Raw genomic sequence first — 24,897 nt, forward strand, 5'->3', positions numbered from 1 at the left:
ACAGGGTGGTGGGGGGGAGAATTTTGTGCTCAGTACCTTATGCATGTGCGCGCACACACACAAAAGGATTGCCAAATCCAGCATGGGTTATTCCTGGAGGCCTTGGGGCTGAGCCTGGGGAGAGTGGACAGGAGAAGAATTTCACTAGAATTTATGGTATACCATAGAGTCCACCATCCAAAGCAGACCTTTTTTCAAGGGAGTATTGATCTCTGTGGTATGGAGATCAGTTGTAATTCCTGGAGATCTCCAAGGCCCCAGCTGGTGGTTGGGGACCTTAGTTGCAGAAAAATATCTAGTCACTAATGAGCATTGATGTACTTTTGCCAGAGGTTCAGGACTCCAGCATCTTTAGACCCTACTTCAATGACAGGCCCATTCTCAATAATCAAGCCATGGCTACATAACTATCTTGTTGCCAAGAAACAGCTTCATTTCCACCTCTTTCTATCCTCCCACTCACTCTTTCATATAGACACATTGATATCACGGGGCTCTGTTTTTCCTAGCTAAGATTATATTCTGGGTGAGCAGTTATCATAACTGAAATGACAAACACTAGTAAGAAACGGCTTTTTTTCAGCAGGAACGTGGTGGAACGGAGTTCCGAAACCTCTTGAAAATGGTCACATGGCTGGTGGCCCCGCCCCCTGATCTCCAGACAGAGGGGAGTTGAGATTGCCCTCCGTGCCGCAGCGTGGAGGGCGATCTAAACTCCCCTCTGTCTGGAGATCAGGGGGCGGGGCCACCAGCCATGTGACCATTTTCTCCGAGGGAAACCCACTGAGTTCCGCCACCTCTTTTCCCAGAAAAAAAGCCCTGGCAAGAAGAATGCATATCCCAATAGTTGACAAAAGGATTGCCAACATGAAAGGTTTTGCTCACTTGAAAAAGAAAAAGGCCGAATCCACACTACCATCGTTCTCGCGGAAGTTTTTTGCTTCCGCAGCGCCATTCCTTCATTTGTTCACATGCATCGTCTCCGAAGCCATCATTAATTCGGCATGGCGTCGCTACAGCCCACTGCACTTTCGCCGCGGGTTATCTTTTGACAAATAACTGCCCTCTGTTGAATTCCGAGCCTCTCTTGACCCGCCTCCCAATTAAGGAGTAATTCTCCGCCTTTGTCCCCACCCCTTTTTTTAAAAAATAAAAGAGTACCGTGTCGATATGGTGACATCTCATCATATTAATCTCATTTTAAAAAAGCAGGCAGACCTCAAATATCAGAGGAACAATTTCATATGTTAATTCAATTTATATATTTGGGGGGGGCATCCACATGATACTGAAATCATGGCTCATGTTACGCCCCGACACGGACTGTGCCAACGAGTTAGGCACAGATGTCAATTTTCCAAAGACAAAATGAAGCTCTGCTGTGGGATGCTGCTGTAGGTGATAGTGACCGCTCACCCATTCCCGGATTATTTCAACCAGCATGCAGGCTGTGATGTTCCGAGCGCTCATCGTAAGTGTCTCGGGTGATTTTTTAAAATATATTATATTAATGGTGTCGTTGTACCATTGAACCAGGATGCTTACTCGTCGATATAGCATCAATTTGTCCTTTTTTTAAAAAAAACAAAACCGTGGGGCCGTTCGGGTTTTTCCCGCCCCTTTACCCGTCTTTTTGAAAGGGGATGTGATCAATGGATTGCGCAGGAGAAGCGCTATTCAAAGGGTAATGTGGACAAACAAGTGAAGAACGCGCAGTAACAGATGGAGCAATCATTGCACAAGAAAAGCGGGATCTAAGGTAGTGTGGAATCGGCCAAAGAGTGGATGAAATGGGATCCAGGGGGAAAGCAAGATGGGATGGAGGGAGAAATAATAGGTGATGAGGGGGGGAATGCAAAAAGAATAAGGAGGAGAGAGAAATGCAAGCGTAGATTCAAGAAGCACAGGGGCAAAACCGGAAATATTAGGGGGCAAAATGAAGCGATGTGATAGTGGCAGAAAATGGCCAGTTTGGGCAGAGTGGAGGAGGAGACTCTTGCACAAGGGGAAAGTGCCCCCATAAACGGGAAGGAGCCACAGGATCCAGCCCAAGAAGGCCCACCCAGCTCCTTGAGACCATTTGGTTGACTTCCAAAGGCAAGAAAATTTGGAGGAAAGTCCACCTAGAAGATTTGACCATGACAGAGAATTGGCACGTGAAGTGGTGTGAGTGAAGAATATTCCTCTGCCTTCTGATCTTGCGATTTTTGCCTGCTCTGTGACCAACGTACCAAAGAAGAGACAAGGTGTGGTTGTGGTGGTGCTATTGTGCAGCTTTTATCAGCAGTATCAATTTCCTGTCCTCATCTGGGTCCATATTAGACTCTGATGGAAACACAACCCCCCCGCCAGCAAACTGGAGAGCTTAGGCAAACTGAACGGGGTGTTATCTTTTGTCTAGCCTTCCTAAACGCCCTGGAAGAGCAGGGTGGGTCAAGCTTAGTCTTGGTGCAGGATGAGGGCAAGCTAACAGGCTGGCCAGGACTTTCGATGGGGCAGGTTCTGTTAAATGCTACATGGTGTAAAAGTGGTTTATAGTTGAGGCAACAAGATTTCCTTGGAGGAGAACCATCACACACTGTAGTGAAGAGTAAGTGGGGTACCTTATGTGTTGGAAGGCACAGTCCTGACAAAGCTTCTATCATCCAATTTATTTTTCAGAAATATTCACGTTGAGCAGAATGACTTTGCTGACATTTAGCACCTTGACAGCTCAGATATGTTAATTTTGAGTCCATCGGCACACAAAAGACTAATTTATTGTGTTGCATAAGCTTTTGTGGAGCAGAGTTCAATTCACAGACTTCTCAGGATTTATAGTTTTTGTGTCTCCAAACGAAAACCTGTCGGCCCATCATCAGGGCTTTGTACTGCAAGAATTGCATTGAGGTGTTGATTGCATGAACCGATGTCTCCATACAAGGGCTCTCTATACATGGCTGCCTCTATTTGTACTATCGTAGTGGCCTTTTTTTCCACAGAAGAAGCTATTGTGCAAATAGGGTTGCCGGGTCCCCTTACCCTCCTGGCGGGGGGTGGGGAGGGGGACCTGGTATTCACCTTTGGAGTCTTCTTGCGCGCGTGCTCCCGGCACAGTGTGATGACATCACTTTTAGGAGTTACATCATCACACAGGCCCCAAGAGCATTCCTACACATCACACCAGGCCGATTCTTAAAGAATTGTCCCATTTGGGACCCACATCACACGACGTGAAGTGCAGGGGCGCTCCCAGGGGCTGCACAATGGCAGCACTCCAGGGAGTGACCATCGTTGTGCCAAGCCGGGAGGGTGCCCGGGAAACTCGCCTCCCCCCCTCCCAGCCAGCCAGCCAGGTGAGTGGTGCTGTGGGGGAGGCTGGAAGCGGGGAATACCACGCTCCACTAGGGGACCAGCAACCCTCTGTGCAAACAATGGGGACCATTACAACTCCTTCACGGAGGAATGGCCCATTGTTTTCAGTACTTCCACGTGATTCCTACGACACAGCTAGTGATTCAATCAGAGGGACTGGATGAACCAGTTTAATGACAAGATCAACAGTGCATTCAATGGGCTCAGACTAGAGTAACTCTGCATAGGATCAGCAGCCAGACTTCACGTTAATATGTGAAGTATCTGTAGTACATTTACCACTGGTATACAGTATATTCGCACCTCTTCAGAGAATCTGGCACTCTTGCATATTTTGAATTAAACCAGGAATCCCCTTTTCTGCATCCTTGAGTCCCTTGCATGGCAGAAAAGGGGGAGAAAATGTTTTAGGTAGCTTTTTTTCTTTTACTTGTACATACACCAGTCCCACAAGGATTACGGATCCAGAGGAGTCAGCCGTGTTCGTCTGTAGTAGCAAAATAGAAGAGTCCAGTAGCACCTTTAAGACTAACCAACTTTACTGTAGCATAAGCTTTCGAGAACCACAGTTCTCTTCATCAGATGTATCTGACAAAGAGAACTGTGGTTCTCGAAAGCTTATGCTACAGTAAAGTTGGTTAGTCTTAAAGGTGCTACTGGACTCTTTTCTACAAGGATTAAGGCAAGGAGTTTTTTTCAAAAGATCATTCCTACATCTTTGACTGGTATTTGATTTTTTTTTTTTTAAAAATGGAAGTATACAAAGAACTATACAACACGTTGTGTGTGCCCCGATGGGGCTTTCTGCATTTTGGACGACATCTCTGCATGCTGTGTGGCAACCCCCTTTAGAACCGAAGCAACTCCCAAAGCCATTTGTGATATGGCAGAAGATTTAAACAAAGTTTAAAATTCCCACTGGATGTATCCAAGTCTGCCTAAAGTAACTCTGTGGATCCCAGCCAATGAAATTAAAAACTCCACAGGTGCGATGTTGCGAGCTTTACAAAATCTTTTCACTAAGGACCTGGGCAGATACCAGCAGGGATCAACTGTGAGCCTTACAGGTAACGTGAAAAGAGACACTGTTGGGTAATGACTGGTATAACGAACACTTTGTGGCTAATGCGGTATGTGACATTTAAGACAGAAATCAATTAAAACCATATTCCCAATGAGCCTCCTAAATTCAAACATTGCTGCAAGGTGTTGTCCCTCTTAGATGCACGCTTGTTAAAAATAGCTGCTATGCTAATATACATCCGTCTCTAATGAAATTCAGCTTTGCCTGCACCCCTGAGCTGCCTACAGACTGGGAAACGGGAAATCTACTCAATATATTTTCCCCCTTCTTTAAAAAAAATGCCCTTTAAAAATACCTTTTTTAAAAAAAAAATACCCTTTACCCATCTGAAATTATGATCAAATCTGTCTCCCAAAGCTTCCTGAAAGAGGATCCATACAGGACAAACTAAGAATATAGTATACACGGCTGAGCTGTGTGCAGAAGGGCTCTTAAGTGTGATTTCTCCTGTCTCTGGCTGATGGCACACAAGAGTTACTCTTATGTCTAAAAATACAATCTAGGTCAGGAGAATATCCGTTACTAGTCTAGAGAAAGATGCCAATTCAACCAAGGAAACGCCAGTGTGTTGTTTTATTAATTTATTATTACTACACAACAATAGGTGGTGCTTTTGCCCCAAGGAGCTAACAACAAATTCTGACAGTGGGCAGGACAAGAGAGAAAGAGACGAGCGACTATGGCGGATGAGTCAATGGGATGTAGTGGTCTGAAGGCTAGACTTAAGCTTGGGCTGCAGCTGCAACAGGAGGAGGAGACAGAACAGACTGTGGGCCAAGCTAGAAGTGACGAATTACACTTGAATGGCAAGTGAACAAACTCACGTGTATTCCTCCCTGTTCACTTGCACTCCACTTGCACTCCATGATGATTGAGTGGAGTGCAAGTGGAGCGCAAGTGAACAGGGAGGAATGCACGTGAGTCTGTTCACTTGCCATTCAAGGGTAATTTGTCACTTCTAGCTTGGCCCTGTATCACTTCAGGCTGCAGAAGGGGATCTTGTTTCTGTAGGTTCCCCTCCACAAAAAACAAAAACGTAAGTAGAAAACTAACATGTAAGGAGTGGCCAAGCTAGAACTTTTGTCTTTGATGTGTGTAAGTGTGTGTGTGTGTGTGTGTGTGTGTGTGTGTGTGAGAGAGAGAGAGAGACATAAAGACAGAGAGAGAGAAGGAGAGAGACAGACAGACAGACAGACAGACATTGCAGTGAAAGATTTACAGGAGGAGTCTGGAAGTTGCCGTCCACCTCAGGATTTTACAACCTCATTTTCTGTGTAGACCAGGTCTAACGATGGGAAACTCTTGGCTCAAATTGCCACTCAAGTCAAATTCAGTCGATGAATTTAGGTCAGTGACTTCTAGAGCCTAAAGATCTCACAGGGTTATTGTGTGAACAAAATGAGATGACTCCATGGAGCAACCTTGGAGAAAAGTCCACGTAGAGACAGATGAGACAGAGACTACAGCACATTTCTGAGAGCAGAAGCAGGCCCAGAAAAAAGGACTTTTCCAGAGCAATGAAATAAATACCATATTTCTGAAATGCAAAGGCTGTGCCAAGATTGGGGCAAGTGTTTAGAGACTATCCCCAAACAGACATGCGCCATACAGCATGCGCAAGACAATAGCAGCTATGCATGTTCTGTCTTGCACATGCCATGGAAGCATCAATACATTTACCACATGGAGTTCCAGTTGTGCGGCAGAGGTGCAGAGCATCCCTTCTCCTCTTCTATCCCAACAGTAGATAAGAAAGTTGAGAAAGTTGCGACCTTGCTGTAGAATGCTGTAGACATAGTTTATCTTGACAGTAAGACTTTTGATAAGGTTCCACATAATATCCTTGTCGACAAGTTGGTAAAATGTGGTTTGGATCCTATTACTATTAGGTGGATCTGTAACGGGTTGACAGATTGCACCCAAAGAGTGCTGGTTAATGGTTCCTAACCCTCTTGGAGAAGAGTGACAAGTGGAGTTCCCCAGGGATCAGTCCTGGGACCTGTTCTGTTCAACATTTTTATAAATTATTTGGATGAAGGAATAGAAGGAATGTTTATTAAATTTGCAGGTGATACTAAATTGGAAGGGGTAGCAAATACAGTCAAAGACAGAATAAGAATACAGGATGATCTTGATAGACTGGAAAACTGGGCTAAAACAAATACAATGAATTTGAACAGAGATAAATGCAAAGTTCTGCATTTAGGAAGGAAAAATCAAATGCATAACTCTAGGGTGGGGGAGACTTGTCTTGGCAGTAGTATGTGTGAAAAGGATCTAGGGGTCTTAGTAGACCATACACTGAACATGAGTCAGCAGTGTGATATGGAAGCTAAAAAGGCAAATGCGTTTTTGGGCTGTATCAGCAGAAGCATAGTGTTCAGATTGCAAGAAGTGATAGTATCACTCAACTCTGCTCTGGTTAGACCTCATCTAGAGTATCACGTTCAGTTTTGGGCACCACAATTTAAGAAGGATATAGACAAGCTGGAAAATTTCCAAAGAAGGGGTCTGGAGACGAAGTCCTATGAGGTAAGGTTGAAGGAGCTCAGGATGTTTAGCCTGGAAAGTAGACGATGGAGAGGTGATACGATAACCATCTTCAAGTACTTCAAGGGCTCCATTACAGAGGATAGCGCAGAGTTGTTTTCCACTGTCCCAGAAGTTCGGACCAGAACCAAGAGCTTGAAATTAAATCAAAAGAGCTTTTGGCTAAACATTAGGGAGAACTTCCTGACAGAGCGGTCCCTCAGTGGAACAGGCTTCCTGGGGAGGTGGTGGGCTCTTCTTCTTCGGAAGCTTTTAAGCAGAGGCTAGATGGCTGTCAGATACACCTCCAGCATATCTGCCATGGGTTATTAATTTCTTGCTGCAGTGTGTAGTGGACCTCTGAGAACATGCAGAGGGAACCTGTTTTGCTGACTGATTGCTAACTGCTTATCTTGCAGGTGTTTTGGTTACCATTTCATGGCAGGTCTGAGAACGTGACCTTGAAGTTCCAGCAGAGACTGCACCAACCTCCTGAGAGAATGAGCAGAGCTCATCCTTTCCCTCCTCCCCTATCTCTCCTGGCTCAGCGTGCCAAAATCCTAACGAACTTACTTTCCCACTGGGGGGGGGCGTGGACTTTGCCCTATAAGTAACCTTGCTTTGCTACCTTACGTCACTTCAGCCAGTGATCCTGTCTGACCATCTTGATCCTGGTATTCTTCTTTAATAAAGTAACTTTAACTCATACACCTGAGTGATGCAGTGAAATGCTTGGGTGGGGGGGGGGAATACCTGGCAAGACCTGACAATGGCCATCTGACAGCAATGCTGATTCTGTGAGCCTGGGCAGATCATGAGGAGGACGGCAGAAGGGGTTGCATCAGTGCTTGGTTTTCGTGGCCCTTCTTACATGCCCAGGGTGGTGCCGATCGCCACCTTGGGGTTGGGTGGCAGTTTTCCACAGGCTGGAGGTGTTTTGCCACCTTCTGGGCATGGAGCAGGGGTCACTGGGACAGTCGGGGAGTTATTTGTGGATTTCCTGCATGGTGCAGGGGATTGGACTAGATGCCCCTAGAGGTCCCTTCCAACCCTAGGATTCTGTGATTCTAAATGTTGTTTAGCACCATCAATGGATTTGATGCTTTAACAGCAAAAAAAAGTCAGATCTGTAATGTGGTGAGTTACAATCTGATGCTGTTGATAATCTTGTTGATGTTGAATCCAAATTTCAGCAGCTGATTTGGTGTTCCACCTAGGTGCAACCCTCCACAACTCAGCCCACTGGGATTTACTGGAAATTGGATCCAAAATTGGAAGCAAGGAAGAGACATGATTGGCATTCTTAAGGCATTTGAAGATACAAATGTTGTCACTGGGCAGAATGCAACTGGGAAGCTGGATTCCTTTGATATCACAATGGAAGCCGAGAGACCTGGAACAACGCCGAGAATTCAAAGCTATAAATCTTATCCAAGCACAAAGTTTAAATTGCATCCCAGAATGTGTTCCCCCACGAGTTGTAGAGTCACATCTGTAATAAAACCAAACTACAGAAGCAAAATCCTCCCCACCAACCATTGATTTATTTATAATCCTGCATTTCTATGGGGATTTCATTTCCAAGAGACTTCATGACATTTCACAAAGTCATACTGGGAAAACTAATATATTAAGTTTATCAACTGCTTCTGGATCGATTGTGACCCTATTTTAAAATAACTACTTAGGGGAAATGTCGCATTTACTTCTGGGCTGGCTCACTGGAGCATTCACAAACTGGAGAAAAATACTGACATTTAAAAGTCACATTTCAAAAACAGGCCTAGGGACTTCTGCTGTCACTACCTTTAATTAGTAGGTAAGTGTCTAACAAAGTTATAAGACTAGTTTAAATGGCCAGTTGCATCCTTCTCGCTGGCAGAGCATGCCACGTGTATTTCCCTGATTCTGTTTCTTTCTTGTCCAAAAATGTGTTCAGTGCTGTATCCCACACCTACTGAATTCTGGCTTAACGAAGAGAGCTTCTGATTTCACAATTAGAGCATTTGCACTTTCTTGTTGCTTACATCGTGAGCATGTGCACATTAGTAAAACACCACGAAAAGGGTTAGAAGTATATTCTTTAATCTTTATCTTGTGTCAAGAAGACTCTCACCTCTTCTAGACAGATCTAATCTTGTCAGCGATGTCTTTGTGGGGCTGCCCTTGAAGACATCCTGCAAGTTTCTGTATTCACTAGTTCAGCGTTTTGGCCTTAATATTTTAATCCTTTCCTGGGATCTGCAAACTTGAAGGACCTCCCAACCACTTTCCATACGGGCCTACACAACCTCTGAATACTTATTCTTTATTGCGAATTCCCTCTGATTTCATGATAGAGAGTATATCTGGGGACAAAACCTTTTCAAAATAGGTTTTAAATTTATAATTGGAGTGGTGAATGTTTGAAGTTGAGCTCGTCATATTTTTTAAATGTTTGATACTACAGTAATTATTGGTTGTAATAACATACTTTGTGGGTGAGTGGGTGTTAAGTTGTCCTGAAGGGTGGTATATAAATTGAATGTTGTTGTTATTACCTACTTGATTTCTTTTAATCTGTTTGCCCATTTTAGTGGATTTTGTACCTGTTATTTATGTCTCATTAACTGCCTTGAACGCCAGCAGGGCAGGAGGCAAATTTCTTCAATAAATACAATAAATAAGCCAAATGCAACCACACCACTTGGGCAATGAATGTAGGTTGCTTGCTACTGCAAGCTGTGCATTTTACACAGGCTGAGATTGTTCAGCCACTTTCCTAGATAACAAGGATAGTTTTGTGTGAAAGCTTTCCATTTCTAAAGAGTCCCACGATCTTATTGTGGTTTCCATGCAGAGACATATTGTACTTATCCGAAGAAGACATAAACAGGCTCTGCTGTTGGGAATTATAACAAGTCATTCAAAATAAACAGAAATTGCAAAGGGACCTTGTCCACGGCAGAAGAAATGTAATTGAGAATTTTGAATGCATTGTGAGTCTCCTGGCACACAGCTGTTTATTAAAAGAAGAGAATAAAGACAGGCAAAGAAACAAGCAGTTGGGCAAGAAGACCAAGTAAGCTGTGACAGTGAATGTATTGCTTAGTTTTGCTTCAGAAGCAAGAAAGCAGGAGAAGTTCAGACTAAGCAATATATATTCAATAAAGAATTCTTTGGCGGAGCTTCTTGTGGAAGAAAGCTCTGTCAATGGTGAATACTGGTGATGCTAATCTTGGCATTTAATCTTCCTCAATTTTTCTTTGATTTTTTTTTTCATCTGAAGACACACACAAAAAACAACCCTGGAACTTTGGAGATGTCCAAAAAACAGATTAATGTTCCTAGTAAGAGTCATTCCACGAAGAAACTGTTGTGAGAATTTTAGTGGGAGACCCGTCCTCCTTTCTCTCTCCGTGGGTCCCCGTGAGCAGCCCCTCGGTTCTTAGTTCTGGAGAGGCACTTACCAAGGCCTGCGTGTGAGTGTAGTGCAACCCTTAACCTAAAGTCGCTTTCCCTATTGCTGGTCTGCACTAGTGACGTAGACAAACACCTCTGTACAGAGAAGATCTTAACCGGTACCAAGGTTTATTTTGGAAAAGGGGAATAATACACTTAATCAGGGCTTTTTTTCTGGGCAAAGAGGTGGTGGAACTCCATGGGGTGCCCTCGGAGAAAATGGTCACATGTCTGGTGGCCCCGCCCCCTGATCTCCAGACAGAGGGGAGTCTGGAGCGGCGCAGAGGGCAATCTCAACTCCCCTCTGCCTGGAGATCAGGGGGCGGGGCCACCAGCCATGTGACCATTTTCAAGAGGTTCAGGAACTCCGTTCCACCGTGTTCCAGCTGAAAAAAAGCCCTGCACTTAATGGCAAGACAAGGCGCCACAATAGGCCTGTCTGCCCTTGAATGTTTCAAATGGTTAGCACGACCGGTAATGACACAGACATACAAGCATGCAGTTAGTAGGCTTATAACCTATGAACCTTATAGAGACCTAAAAGAGAAATGCTTAACCTTAATAATATAAAACCCCTAAGCAAACCTTATAACAGTCTTAGGCCCAAGAAAACGCGATTTTCCACGTTTGTAGTGCGACATTCTGCGTCATTGCAAGTCCCAGTAAGCAGTGTGAAAAGGGCCTGATAGTAAAACCTTATGCAATCCTAAAAAAAAAGAAACCCCTAACCTATACGCATGTAATAAAAACAGTTCTATAATATGGATCCTTATACCTAAAAGCAAGCAAAAACAAAAGTACTGCAGCACAAATCCCACTTCCCACAGGAGATCTCCTGGCTTACCTACTGGAAGCCCCTGGACCCAAGCAGGTCCTTATGGGTTCCCCAGAGGGAGTGCAGTGACTACTGGTTGGCAGACGCAAGGTTCTTGTGTCTTCCCAAGGAGCAGTGAAGAATATTCCTGTAGGTGCTACTCTTAGAGAGAAATCTCTGGCTCTCTGACGTGCCTGGTCACATGCACTTTTTGCTGTACTTTTGCTCTCAGGTACTTCTTAAGACAAGGCTGTTGGATGGTCCCAGAAGGGACCTTCACTGGTTCTAACACAGAACTGGGCCGATTCCAGATGACTAACCTTAAGTCGCTTCATGCCGTCCTCTTCCGGATCGCGACGGGGAAAATGCGAAATATCGCGTTTCCTCGCGCGAGTTTTGCGCGTCGTCGCGCAAAACTCGCGCGAGGAAACGCGATATTTCGCATTTTCCCCGTCGCGATCCGGAAGAGGACGGCATGAAGCGACTTAAGGTTAGTCATCTGGAATCGGCCCTGTTTTTAGAACACTCTCTTCTCACATGATGTACAGTTTACTTGATATACGTATAAGCTATAGCTGTAAATGCATTGGAATGTAAATGGAATGTGCCCTATCACTGCCCGTAAGCATTTATTCTGGAGCCTGATGAAATGACCTGCTTTAATTTACTTGTAGAGGCCAGAGGGGTCTTTTGGCCATTTGTCTTTGCCTGGGACCCTCACTGTCTCTTGTTCTTAAAGCCAAATACCTTTGCTCAATTAATGCTCCTTTATGGCCCCCCTTCTGGTTTGTGTCAGGGGGGAAATGCTGCAGACTTCTGCCGGCTCTCTCAAGAAACAGGCACACATGAAATGAAGCTTCAGTTCAAAGAAAGAGAAAGTGAGAGCCTTAGGAAGTTGCTTCTCAGGGCAGGACTGGTTCTATGCTACGGGTTTGGGTCCAGACCAATCCAAACTTCAGAATTCTGACCACAGAAACAAAGGGGGAAATAGACAACTGTTTAAAAACTGGAATACATTCACCAGGCAGAAGGGGAGTTCTGCCAAACAGCAGCATTCCAAGCATGGGGGCTACCTCTTGTTTGACATGGAGAAGAACAGTGAACGCATGTGCACTGCAGGGGTTTAGACAACATTCATCCCAAAAGCAGAAGTTGGTGCTGGCACTCGGGAACGTGATGCCGCTTTGTGATATCACATCCTGTGAAGCCATTTCCAAGTCAAAGTCCAAATTCTCCAGTACCTCCTTCTTGTGAGGTCACCTGCCCTACTAGGGGTGTGCATTTTGTTATACCCAAGCTGAAATTAAACCTGAAATTAGGTGTTTGGGGTCAGCTCAGGGGACACAAGAAATGATGCCAAACTCCCCCAAAATTCCAGAAGTAAGAAAAATGTTCATGCATATGTGCTGTCAAGTTGCAACTGACTTACTGTGACCCCCCCAAGAGGTTTTCAAGGTAAGTGAGGAGCAGAGGTGGCTTGCCATTGCATTCCTCTGCAGGGCCTTCCTTGGTGGCCCCCCATCCAAGTACTGACCCTGCTTAGTTTCCGAGACTGGGCTATATTATGCCGATTTGCTTCTCAAGAGAAATATACATCTCATAATTTCTAGAGTGTTTGGGGTTTGGGGGGGGGGTGGGCATAGGAGCGGGGAAGGGAAGAGAGGAAGCTGGTTGGTTAACATCTGATGGTCAGGGAGACCTGGCCTTTAATCACAGCCCTTTACATTTGAAAAAAGAAGGAACTGAACTGGCCCTGAACTCAACATGTCATCATCTCTGCTGGAGAATTCTCCCCATTGTCAGCAATGGAGGCCCTCAGCAAGAAAATGGCACCTGGTGGGCCCCTGGACTCTCACAAGATCTGGCTGTTTCATCCCAGCACCAGGGGCCTTTACATTTTTTAACAGGCAATTGTATAGAGTTATATCAATGTCACCATAGAGCAATATTTGTACCAGTGCAATATTTGTATCTACCAGAGCTTTCATTTAAAAAGTAGGTCTCTAGTTCCTTCCATTGAGAAAATATACCCTTTTCTTAATAAATTCCAAGGCTGAATCCACATTACCTCCGCGCGTCCCGGTGTTGCACTAAATGTTCGCTAAACACCTGGAAGTATAGCGTCTTTCTAGAGCGATTCAGAAATCGCGCTTGAAAGACGCTATACTTCCGGGTGTTTAGCGACCATTTAGTGCAACACCGGGACGCGCGGAGGTAATGTGGATTCCGCCCAAGTTTGTGATGGAAATGACATAACGATGTTGGTGCAACACTGATTGTGTTTCTTCCACCTCCTCCAGATTCTCCCACTGGTTGCCAGTGCTCAGTTGGCAACCCTAGAGCCCACAGATGCGCTGTGATTTTTCCTGGGTTTTGCTGGACTTCCCTTGTTCCGGGCACCCTTTCCGTCTCGGAGTGAGCACCCTTTCCGTCTTGAGACAGGTGTAAGGGAGGTGAGGGGGTGAGGGAGGGCACACCTGGCAGCCATGCAGCGCGAGACCTTTCGACAGCTCTCTTGCTCCAACCAGCTTCTTCTACAGCAGGAAACAGGAGGCATTCTGAGCCTGCAGGCACCTCTGGGATTTTGAGACAGGATGCTGAGCGCCAACATCAACTGGCAATCACAAGAGGCAGAGACAAACACGACGACTCCTCCCTGCTTGCTTTGGGTAAGTGAGGTTCCTGGTCTAGAGGTCGGGAGCCTGGATGAGAAGGACTTCCTGGGGAGATCAGAGGGAAAGCCTAGGGTGTATAGTTAGTTATGCTAAACCTGTCTGGTTGATAAAGTTCTGTTCTGCTTTCTGTTACTGAAAAGCGTTGGAGTCTCTCAACCCAGGGGTCTAGCTGCCAAGCGAACAACTCACTTTGCAGTGGGAGGGCAGCAATCCTGGAGAAGGGGTGGGTGGGCTCCTACTCTGAACCCTTCTCTCCCCTCCTGCAACAACCCGGCTCCAAGGACTCTAAGACTGGCTCCAAGGACTCTAGACTGGCCCCCTCTCTAGGATTGCCATTCCCCTGCTGGGGGGGACGGGACCCCTACCCCCAGTCATTTCCGCCCAGCACCACTCACCTGGCCAGCAGAGGGAAATTAAGGGGGAAACAAGGAATTGCTGGAGCTTTGCACACTCATTGGTGACGTAATGATGTCACTGGCAGATGTGCTGACATCATTTCCCATGTACCAGGAACTGCTGTCATCACATCACTGCCATGGTTTTGGGGGGGGCATAGGGTTTTTTACCCCCGAACCATGTTCTAGTGGGCTGGCAGTGTGATGATGTCACTCCTGGAGGTGACGTTATTACGTCACCTCGAGGGCATGAACAGGCTGGTATGTCCCTCCCCACTGCTTGCTCTCGCCCCCCCACTAGGGCGGATTTCATACCCTTGTCCCTCCCTGCTTTGCAAAAGGAGCTCCGGGCATTAATCAATCAAGCCTGAAAAGGGAACAGAACGACACTCTGGCTAAGGAGAGCCCAGGTGTTTACCAGGAAGCTACGGTTTAAAAGGTCAGTCCTGCAAAGTAAGGGCACCGGCTGGCAAGAACTCCTGCTTCTTACTGGAAACCACAGGTGAAAGTCCAATGAGGGGCAATTAGCAAGTCAATGGAGTAAGTTTCTGGAAAACAAACTGTGCTCTCTCTTTCAGTTTGAGTGAGACTTCAGGCTCATATCAGGCGGGCGTCACAGAATACATAAGAGGCAAGCAAATCTCTCCTGATATCAAACTACTTCATATTTCAGAAGTTGCTGTCAAAGGTTGCCAACTCGACTGAGAAATTCCTGGATATTTGTGGATGGAGCCCAGGAAGGACAGCAGTTGGGGAGGGGAAATAGCTCAGGTTGGCTGTCTTTTCATAAAGTTCACCCCCCAAAGCTCGCAATTTCTGAGAACTGTGTAGTCCAGAGATATCAGTTGTAATATTGGGACAACTTTAGGCGCCACCGTGAAGCTGAAAACCCTAATTTGGTATTCATTTTTTATTATAAATATAAAAAATGACAAGAAGTATGCAGCAGAAAAAAATTCCAACAGACAAGAAGAATATACCCAGCAACAGATACCCAAGAATAGCTAAACCAACACCCTTCTTCTTTTTAAATGCTTGAAGGGTAGTAATCACAACAACAACATGAGTGTGCTGTTAGTACCATAGCCCTCACTCACAAGCAAAAGGACACACTACAAAAATATTGGTCACCTTTACCTCCTGTGGCGAATTAAGGAGTGTGTGGGCGGGGTGGGGTGGGGGTGGGGAACAGCATTCTGTATCCCTGGAGAAACTCGTTTGCTCTCTCTTGTTTTCAGTATGCCTATGGACTTTCACCTGTGCCATAAAATACAGGCGGTGTTATGATCACAGTGTCAGATTTGAAAGATTACAGAGAATATAAAAAGGGTCTCATAAGAGTTGTGAATAACTCGACTGAACAGCTTTTGTCCGTATGAATAAAGAGTTGCAAGAAGGTAAGAGAATCTTTTCTGATTGGCTTGCACAATCCTTGGCTGACTGAACAGAAAATAGAGTTCTTGGCCCATTTCAGGTTTATGTTTCTAAAGAGCTAAAAAAGAGAGAGAGCGAGAGTATGATTATGACTTTCATGTCAACATGATTAAAATATTTCAAATTGTAACCAAGTGTCCCTTGCCACCCCCAAGGTGCCCCTATTGCCTCAAAGTATCTTGGCTGGGGGAACTTTCTAGCCAAGAGAAAAGTGCCTCAATAATTGCTCTAAAACTGCCTTTCTGTTAGGACGAAGGTCAGGATTCAGGATGCAAAAGAACCTGAAGAGTGAAGTGCACATTTTTGAACTTTTTCAAGGGAGCCGGCAGGTTTAATAGAGTTGCTAGCCAATGGAGGGGTGTAATGTGTGTTATATAATTTCTGGGAAACACCTGGAAGTCATGTCCCTCTGCTCTAAGAATTGCTATAAACTCTATTGTTTTATCACAGGATTTCCAGCGTTCCTTTAAATGTTCAGGGTTTTCTTTTGAAGTGATGTAAGTTTGTTGCACCAGTGGTAATTTTTTGAATAGTATTTTTTCCTTCTGGCCCCAAGAGAAGCAGCAGAAAATAGGAGCTTGAGGGATTCCGCCCTCCAGAAGTAATCTGGTAATCCTAGCAGTATAGGTCTGAGGGGAGTCATATTTAAATGGCATCAGAAGAAAAAGGAGGGAGGATGGTTTAGGTCAGGGCTTTTTTTCTGGGGAAAGAGGTGGTGGAACTCAGTGGGTTGCCCTCAGAGAAAATGGTCACATGGCTGGTGGCCCCGCCCCCTGATCTCCAGACAGAGGGGAGTTGAGATTCCTCGGCGGCGCAGAGGGCAATCTGAACTCCCCTCTGTCTGGAGATCAGGGGGCGGGGCCACCAGCCATGTGACCATTTTCAAGAGGTTCCGAAACTCCGGTACCCCACATTCCCCCTGAAAAAAAGCCCTGGTTTAGGTAAATACAATTCCAGACGCCCATAGAGCCAGGCAACTCAGGATTTGTATTCATGTGATGTTTGGGTTGGATCGACATGGTGTGTGAGAGGGTCTCAGCAGCCCTGAACACACAGGAAGACAAGAGGCTATCTAGATGGGTGAAACTCTGCTAGAGGAGGGAGGGGAGATAGTCTCAGGTCCGTAGCCAGGTTGGTCTGCATTAGAAGAGCAAGATTCGGGTCCAGTCGCACCTTAAAGACCAACAAGATTTCCAAGGTATAAGCTTTTGAGAGCCAGAGTTCCCTTCATCTGATCTGATGAAAGGATCTTCAGCACTTGAAAGGTTAAATCCTGGGGCTCTTGCTGGTCATTAAGGTCCTACTGGACTGGAATCTTCCGCTGTCCCTACAGAAATGCTTAGGCTAGGTTGTGGAGCTCGAGAATGAGGAATGAATGCAGAAAACGGTTTTTAACTCCCTCCTGGTGGGAAGACAGGTTCCAGCCCAGAACACTCTTTTTTCATAGTGTGAAGGGGTGAAAAGCAGGGCCGTTTCCAGATGGCTTACCTGAAGCCGCTCCATGCCGCAACGTTGCGGATCATGCCGGGGAAAATGTGAAATATCGCGTTTTCTCGAGCGAGTTTTGCATGATGTCGCGCAAAACTCACACGAGAAAACGTGATATTTCGTGTTTTCCCCGGCACAATCCGCAACGTTGCGGAATGGAGCGGCTTCAGGTAAGCCATCTGGAAACGGCCCAGATGTAGGGATTCATTCTTGATTTCTTGGGCTTTCCGTGTGGTGGACACTTTCTTTTACCATTGAATTCTCTTTCATCACTAGAAATACCTAAAATGCATTTTCTTTCCAGCAGCGAAGGACTACTCTCAGTGAATATGAGGTGTTGTTTTCCCATACAGCTAAATCCAGGGCTTTTTTCCAGGGGGAACACAGGGGAATGGAGTTCCGGAACCTCTTGAAAATGGTCACATGGCTGGTGGCCCCACCCCCTGATCTCCAGACAGAGGGGAGTTTAGATTGTCCTCCGTGCCCCTCTGTCTGGAGATCAGGGGGCGGGGCCACCAGTCATGTGACTATTTTCTCTGAGGGCAACCCACTGAGTTCCACCACCTCTTTTCCCAGAAAAAAAGCCCTGGCTAAATCTATACGGTCTAGGAAAGGGTTGCTTGAACAATGTTTCAAATTGAATTAACCACCAGTCTTTCTTTCCTTCTCTAATCAGTAAGCAAGAGAAACTGCCATGGGATCTGCCATCTCAAAAACAGTTGTAAGAGGTGAACTGGAAAATGTGAAGTCAGATTTGGACAAGAAGGCTCTCTCAGACATGATAGAACAAAGTAGCAATAAGCTGAATTTATTGAAGAACACCACCCTAGACATCGCTATCACAGGGCGATCAGGAGCCGGTAAATCATCCCTTGTCAATGCCCTGCGAGGAATGGCAGATGATGAAACAGATGCTGCTGAGACTGGGCCAGTCCAAACAACCATGGAGGCAAAGGGATATCCACATCCCATGTTTCCCAAAGTAACAATGTGGGATCTACCAGGAGTTGGAACACCTGAATTTAAAGCAAAGGAATACCTGCAGAAGGTAAATTTTAAGAAGTATGATTTCTTCATGATCCTTGCCTCAGAACGCTTCACAGAGAATGACGTCCAGCTGGCCCAAGAAATTCATAAAATGAAGAAGAAGTTTTACTATTTGCGCACTAAAGTGGATGTCAGTCTAGATTCTGAAAGAAAGAAACGAAACTTCAACGAGGAAAAGACTCTTGAGCTGATAAGGAAAGATTGCTGTGACTGTTTGACTAAGGTAGGAGAACCTAATCCAAGGATTTTTCTCATCTCCAGATCGGATTTGAATATGTATGATTTCCCACACTTGCAAGAGACCTTAGAAAATGACCTGGATGACCTCAAGAGATATGCTTTAATTGCAACAATGCCAAATTTCTCTAAAGAAATCCTGGAGAAGAAGAAGGCTGCTATGGAGGCTCTTATATGGTCACTATCCACTGTGTCCTGTTTTATTGGGGCAATTCCTATCCCTGGCCTCTCTTTTGCTTGTGATCTTGGCATCTTGGTAGGAACAATGAAAGATTTCTGCAATGTCTTTGGCTTAGATGACGAATCCCTCAAAAGACTTGCAGGCCGCACTGGCAAACCTGTTCCTGTGTTGAGATCAGCTATCAAAAAGTCCCGAGTGTCCAATGAGATCACCCGTGAATTTGTACTGAGTCTTTTGCAGAAGTCAACAGCCTGTGCAGCAATGACTGCAGCAGAACTTGTTCTTGATTTTGTACCCGTGGTGGGGTCTGTATTTGGTGGAGTTGGTTCGTTTGTAACGACATCCTTCATGCTGAAGAGCTTTCTAAACGACGTTGTGGAAGATGCTGAGAATGTTATGGCCAAAGCTGCCGAGTACTGAGAGTCCGACTCCCAACCAAGGCCGTTTCCACACGGCTTGTGCGAGAAAACGCAATCTTCTGCATTTTTTTTTGCGATATTCTGGGTTGTTACGAGCAGCGGGGAGCCGTGTGGAAATGGCCCAAGCCAAGTGCCAAGACCTCCACCTGGAGGCCATTCACCCAGCATATGAATTACATGGACAGGACAAAGAACCAACGTTCAACAATGGATTCTACTTTCATACCCCTGTGGGATTTCCCATTTGCTTGTTTTGGAACTCCACTGTGCCTGGTGGAAAACCTTTCGGATAACATTGAAGAAGATGCTGAGTATGACGAGTTCCAGCTAAAGATCCAAAAACCCATCCAAAAAGAGAAGCTGAATGTATGAATGATGCAAAGGACCTCAGCACTGGAAACAAATGGAAACCAGACTTGAATTTGTGATTGGAAACTCCCTGCCCCCTACATGCACTTTTAACTAACATTTCAAATGAAGAGGAGTTAGCCGTGTTAGTCTGTGGTAGCAAAATCAAAAAGAGTCCAGTAGCACCTTTAAGACTAACCAATTTTATTGTAGCATAAGCTTCCGAGAATCAAGTTTCGAGAATCAAGTTTCAAGAATCAAGTCCCCCCCCCCAATTGCCTCTTCTCTCTCCTCCCCTTCTCTCCCTCCGCTTCTATATTTGTCCAGTCTCTGTATCATGCATCTGACGAAGAGAACTTGATTCTCGAAAGCTTATGCTACAATAAAATTGGTTAGTCTTAAAGGTGCTACTGGACTCTTTTTGATTTCAAATGAACTATACCATAGGGACAAATAAAGAAAATGTAATTTTCTCAGTGGAAGTTCTTCAGGCGTACTGATTCAACACCCAGAAGGGTTCATGTTGAATTTTGAACCTCATGTACAGTTTTCGTCTAGTTCAGATCACAAATCAGGTATTAGAGAGAGCAATATGGGTGGCACAGTCTAAAACAGAGAGTATGGCTCAAAACGTCTGTTCTAGCTGGTCTATCTTTCTTGTGGCATCTTTCTCCTTGTTTAGCACTGTGGAAAAGCATGGGTGGAGATCAGTCTGGAAAGAACAGAGCAGTGGTTTTCAGGTGCCCTTACAGTGCAATCCTAAGAAGAGTTACTCCAGTCTCAGCCCATGGGCTTAGACTAGATTAACTCTTCTTACATGCATATGGAAAAAACATGCTCTCTCTGCATGCTCGTTGGAGGGCATGAGAGGAGCCACTAAGCCTCGAGGGAAAGGTTCAGCCAGACCATCTCTTTCTTGGCCCAGTAGCTCAGAAGACGGGGGGAAAGCAATTTGCAGGGTTCTGAAAGGTAGTCCATGCCTATTGTCTCCACTGAATCCTGGCTCATGCACCTCATGTTCCAGAGGGGCCAAGCACATGCCAGATGGCCTCCATGTATATCTTGGGGGTGTCCATGGGGGGAACCTGCTGAGAAGGGGTGGGGCAGGGAACAGCAGAGCCTGTCTGCTGACAGGATGCCCCTCCTGGCCTGTATACACTGCACCTGCCGAGAGAGCTCTTTTCTCAAGCTAGTGAGTTTTCTGGCCTGCTCAGTGAGAGGGTGCAGCTGGGACACGATGCCCTGTTGCAGCCTTCTCACAAGTACGCACACTGCTGTAACAAAGTTTAGAGCACCTGGCCAAAAGGCCCCGAATTTAGTAGCAGCCTAGTTTAATGTTTTACTATTTATCTGAGTAAGAACACAACAACTGAACCCTTCTTAATTCCTACGTAAGCATGTTAAAGGGTGTTGGGTTATGATTTATGATTATGATAATGTTTTAGCAGAGTAGAGCATTGCACAGCAGATAAAGAATCACAGAGACGTGTGTTCAGTTTCTAAAATAATGTTTACTGCATAAAGGATAAAATAATAAAGGTTAGATTGGTGATAAAATAAAGAATAGCTAGTGAGCAAATGACATCCTGGACAAAGGAAAGATGTTAATTGCCCCCAATAAACCCGGTCAGCCAATAATCAATCCTAGATTTGTTCATTAGGCATGCAACTCCCCTTTGCCCTGGTGGGAACAGTTACTCGATACCTAACTGGCCTCATGCTAACTCATTATGCTTATCTAAAACACAAACAGATTAACCCTTTCATGACAGAAGAGAATGACACTTGTAAAATCCCAACAAAGGGAAAACTCTGTTGGCCCCTATAAACTAAATATTAATTTGTGCTTCTTTGTTAATAAAGCCTACAACGAGTCTAATTTTAAAAGCCTTTTGAAAAGTTCATCTAGTCCTCTGGGTAACCCAACAAGAGCAGTGAGCACCCCAAAACTACACCAGTGGCTGCCAAGCAAAAACAAAAATAAAAGTAACAGTGTAGAACAACACACCTCTTGGTGAAAAGCAATTCTCCCCCCACCCCAAAAATCCAGAGCAGGAACTAAGCTAACAACATGAATAGTGCAGCAAGTCTTTCCTTTAAACCTGAAGAGGAAGGCAACCCGACAGGAGAAATGCTATTTCCCCATACACGAGAACAGCAAAGCTCTAGTCTCTCTTCCCTTTGAGCCGCCAGCATGCAAAGCAACAAGAAACAACAGGAGAAAAAGGAACGCCTCCCCACCCCACACAAAGAACAGCCAGTAAGTAAACGAATAGCAACGAAAACACCAACAAACCATTCAACAAAAGTCAAAGCACCCCCCTCCACAACAACGAGAGCAGTTTTTAAGAGGTAAACTTAAAAAGCTTGTCCCCCTCCCCCGCTCCCTCCCAAACACCGGGCCAACCCTCCCTCCCCCACAAACACAGAAAAACCCAGTGAGCCTACCACTCTCACCCCAGGTAGCAGTCCTCCAGCAGGCACAGATCTCTTCAGGCAGCAGTGCAGCAGCAGTAGGTACACAGCAAACCCACTGGTAAATCTAGGGGGGGGCAGTTCCTTGGTAGGGGGTCACCCACTCCCAGCCTCTGCCCCCTGCTGCCCCTCACCTAGCTGGCAGGCGGGGGAGGCCCAGGGCACAGGCCTGGGAGGCAAAATACCTCCTGGGCCAGTGTGCAGCAGGCGCTCTCCCACCCGGTGCGCCTGCTGGATGCGCGAGAAGATCGCCCACGGCAAGTGCCGGGAGGGTGAGGGGACCTGGTGGCAACCCTCGGTGGTGGAGAGTGCCCTCAAGTCATAGCTGACTCATGGTGACCCCCTGGTGAGGTTTTCATGGCAAGAGACTGAGAGAGGTGGTTTGCCATTGCCTGCCAATGCAGCCCTGGTCTTCGTTGGAGGTCTCCCATCCAATTACTAACCCAGGCAGGCCCTGGCCAGTCAAAGCAGGCCAGACCAGGCCTCCCAGCAAATCGTGGCCTACAGGAGAGGTATGCAGACACGCAGCGGCATCAGCCGAGGAGAGGTGGTGGGACCTCTTGGGGTGGGTGGGGAGGTAGGAGGAGGGAAAGACCATTTTCACCTCAGAGAGGGCTTGAGGAAGCCACTGAGGAACAGGGGGAAGTGGCAGGAAATTAGGTAGCTAAGTTTTGCCCAGGGAAAGACTTGTGAGGGGGTTGAGGGAAACACTCAAAGAGACAAGCTAAGTCTGTTTCGATAGGCCGAGGTTCTGGGACTACTGAGAAATTCCAAGGGAAATCATCACTCGCTCTCTCATAGAAACAGCCTGCCATTTCAATAAAGTTGGGATGTGTGACAAATTGTAGCTAACAAAAAAGGGTTCTCTGCTTACGTTTCAAGTAAGAACCTGGGCAGATCATGATGGGGAGGGCAGAATGGGTTGCACCAGTGCTTAGTTCTTGTGGCTCTTCTTACATGCCCAGGGTAATGCTGATCGCCACCTTGGGGCCAGGTAGCAATTTTCCACAGGCCAGTTTGGCTGGGGATCCTGGAGCTGTTTTGCCATCTTCTGGGCGTGGAGCAGGGGTCACTGGGGCAGTCAGGGGGTGGAGGGTGGGTAGTTGTGAATGTCCTGCATTGTGCAGGGGGTTGGACTAGATGGCCCTAGAGGTCCCTTCCAACCCTATGATTCTATGTATCTCCCTAATATTGAAGCATGCATTCTAAGCATACATATTTTGCTGTTTGTGTACTTGTTCTGCTGCTTTGATATTGGATATACTTTCTGTACTGTTATGAACTTCTGAACATTTGGAATTTAAATTGCTCGAACACGCTTAAAACAATGTACGTTTGGCACCTACATGTATAAAGTGTGCTTTTTAGAGTGCAATAAAAATACATTTTTATTTCTTTATATACTACCTTTCTTGAGGCAAGTTTGCACAAGCATAAAAGAAACAAAGATGAACAAAAGCAAATAATTTTAAAAGCCTAAAAACGGATTAGATAAAACAACTATATCAAGCAGAACATGTTTTTAAATGCCTCAGTCTATATATCCTAAATATTTCAATGGGAGTTAAGCATGAGCAAGATACAAAACAGATGTGAAGCTGGGGAACCTGTGAATGAATCTTCCAAACAATTTTGAAACGGCAATAAGAAGTATGTATGGATCAGGTCTGTGGTATGGGGAAAGAGGAGATTTAACCTTCCCCCTACATACGTTCAACAATCCAAATCAATCCTCTTGGTAGGTTATTAGCCTTCAAAAGAAAAGGCAGGTAAGGAAAGGGTGCCTGTCTTTTCCCCTTACATGGTTAATAATAGTACGTAGGGGAACCACATGTGGGGAGAAGGGTTAAATCCCCTCTGCGCCCATCATGGTCCCAATCCCAGTTGGGACGCCACACGACTGCTGTTGCTCTTTAGAGAACATGAGGGAAGTCCAGTCAATAACTCCCCAGAATCTTTTCTGTTTTAGCCATCACTTCCCTTAGATTGGGCTTGTTGGTTGTCACCTGACATCTAGAATAAAGCAGCATCCGACATCAACTGGGCTTCCCAAAAGGGGGGGGGGGGTGGCTGGAGGGCAGTGGTCCTACTGAACCGAAACGGGTCTGTCTGATCACCATGTGTGGATGGGCTTTCTCCTGGGCATCCATATTTTGCCAGCCATGGGAAAAAGCAGAAGGTGCACTTGCTGAAATCCTCCCCTTTGCTCAACTACCAAAGGTACAGGAGTCCTGCGCCTCCTACGAACTGTGCTAAGAAGATAGTTTCAGGTGAGTAGCCATGTTGGCCTACAGTAGAAGGTCAAGGTGCAGTCAGGGGCAGCAGCACCTTAAAGACAGACAAGATCTCCAGGGTATAAGCTTTCAGGAGTCAAAACTCCCTTCATCAGCTAAAAAAAGTGACTCCATGCAAGATTGCCTAGAGACAGTAATTTTCCTTTCATTTACTACTTGAATGGCTTTCCATTTAAAAATGCATTTGGATAAACAATTGCAGAAGTGCAAAGAGACCAGGACAGGAGCCTGGAAACTGAAAGAGCTATTTATATGCTAATTGTCTGTATGACCCCTATTCATGTTGTAGGCATCCAGACACACTGCGGTTGTAAGTTTGCATTTATCGTCACAACACCCCCTTCCATTACCCAATCAGATATCTTAAGAAACTGGGTTAAATCTCTGATATATCAAAGGCTGAAGATAACTGAAAACCTCCCCAGTTTAATTAGCATGTCCCAGCTCACCTTTATTTTAAATCGTGTTCTGGTAAACCTGAAACCAGGAATGATGAGAACATCACCACTAGCTGAACTTCCTTGATCAAGATCTATATTTACTCACGAGTTGAGATCCCTCACTAGGGGGGGGAGGGGGGGTTGTTGTTTGGTTGGTTCAAATACTACGCCAATCAGTTCTGCACCTGTTGCAACGGCCAGGAGCTTCCTTGGCTCTCTCCCATTTCCCATCACGACACCTT

At 45.7% G+C, this 24,897-nt stretch overlaps 2 protein-coding genes across 2 annotated transcripts in view; one reads left to right on the plus strand and one right to left on the minus strand.

Moving 5' to 3' along the window:
• The window catches only part of LMNTD1 (lamin tail domain containing 1), a 210,436-nt gene that overhangs the window by 172,045 nt on the left and 13,494 nt on the right, over positions 1 to 24,897 (minus strand). The gene's annotated exons all lie outside the window — the stretch shown is intronic.
• LOC129335681 (interferon-inducible GTPase 5-like) lies at positions 15,545 to 23,320 on the plus strand. Its single transcript, XM_054988438.1, has 2 exons — positions 15,545 to 15,689; positions 17,891 to 23,320. Exon 2 carries the CDS (start codon positions 17,909 to 17,911, stop codon positions 19,097 to 19,099), a length of 1,191 nt encoding a protein of 396 aa, XP_054844413.1. The 5' UTR covers positions 15,545 to 15,689; positions 17,891 to 17,908; the 3' UTR covers positions 19,100 to 23,320.

The sequence above is a fragment of the Eublepharis macularius genome, chromosome 9 (assembly GCF_028583425.1).
Source record: "Eublepharis macularius isolate TG4126 chromosome 9, MPM_Emac_v1.0, whole genome shotgun sequence".
Taxonomy (NCBI): Eukaryota; Metazoa; Chordata; class Lepidosauria; order Squamata; family Eublepharidae; genus Eublepharis; species Eublepharis macularius.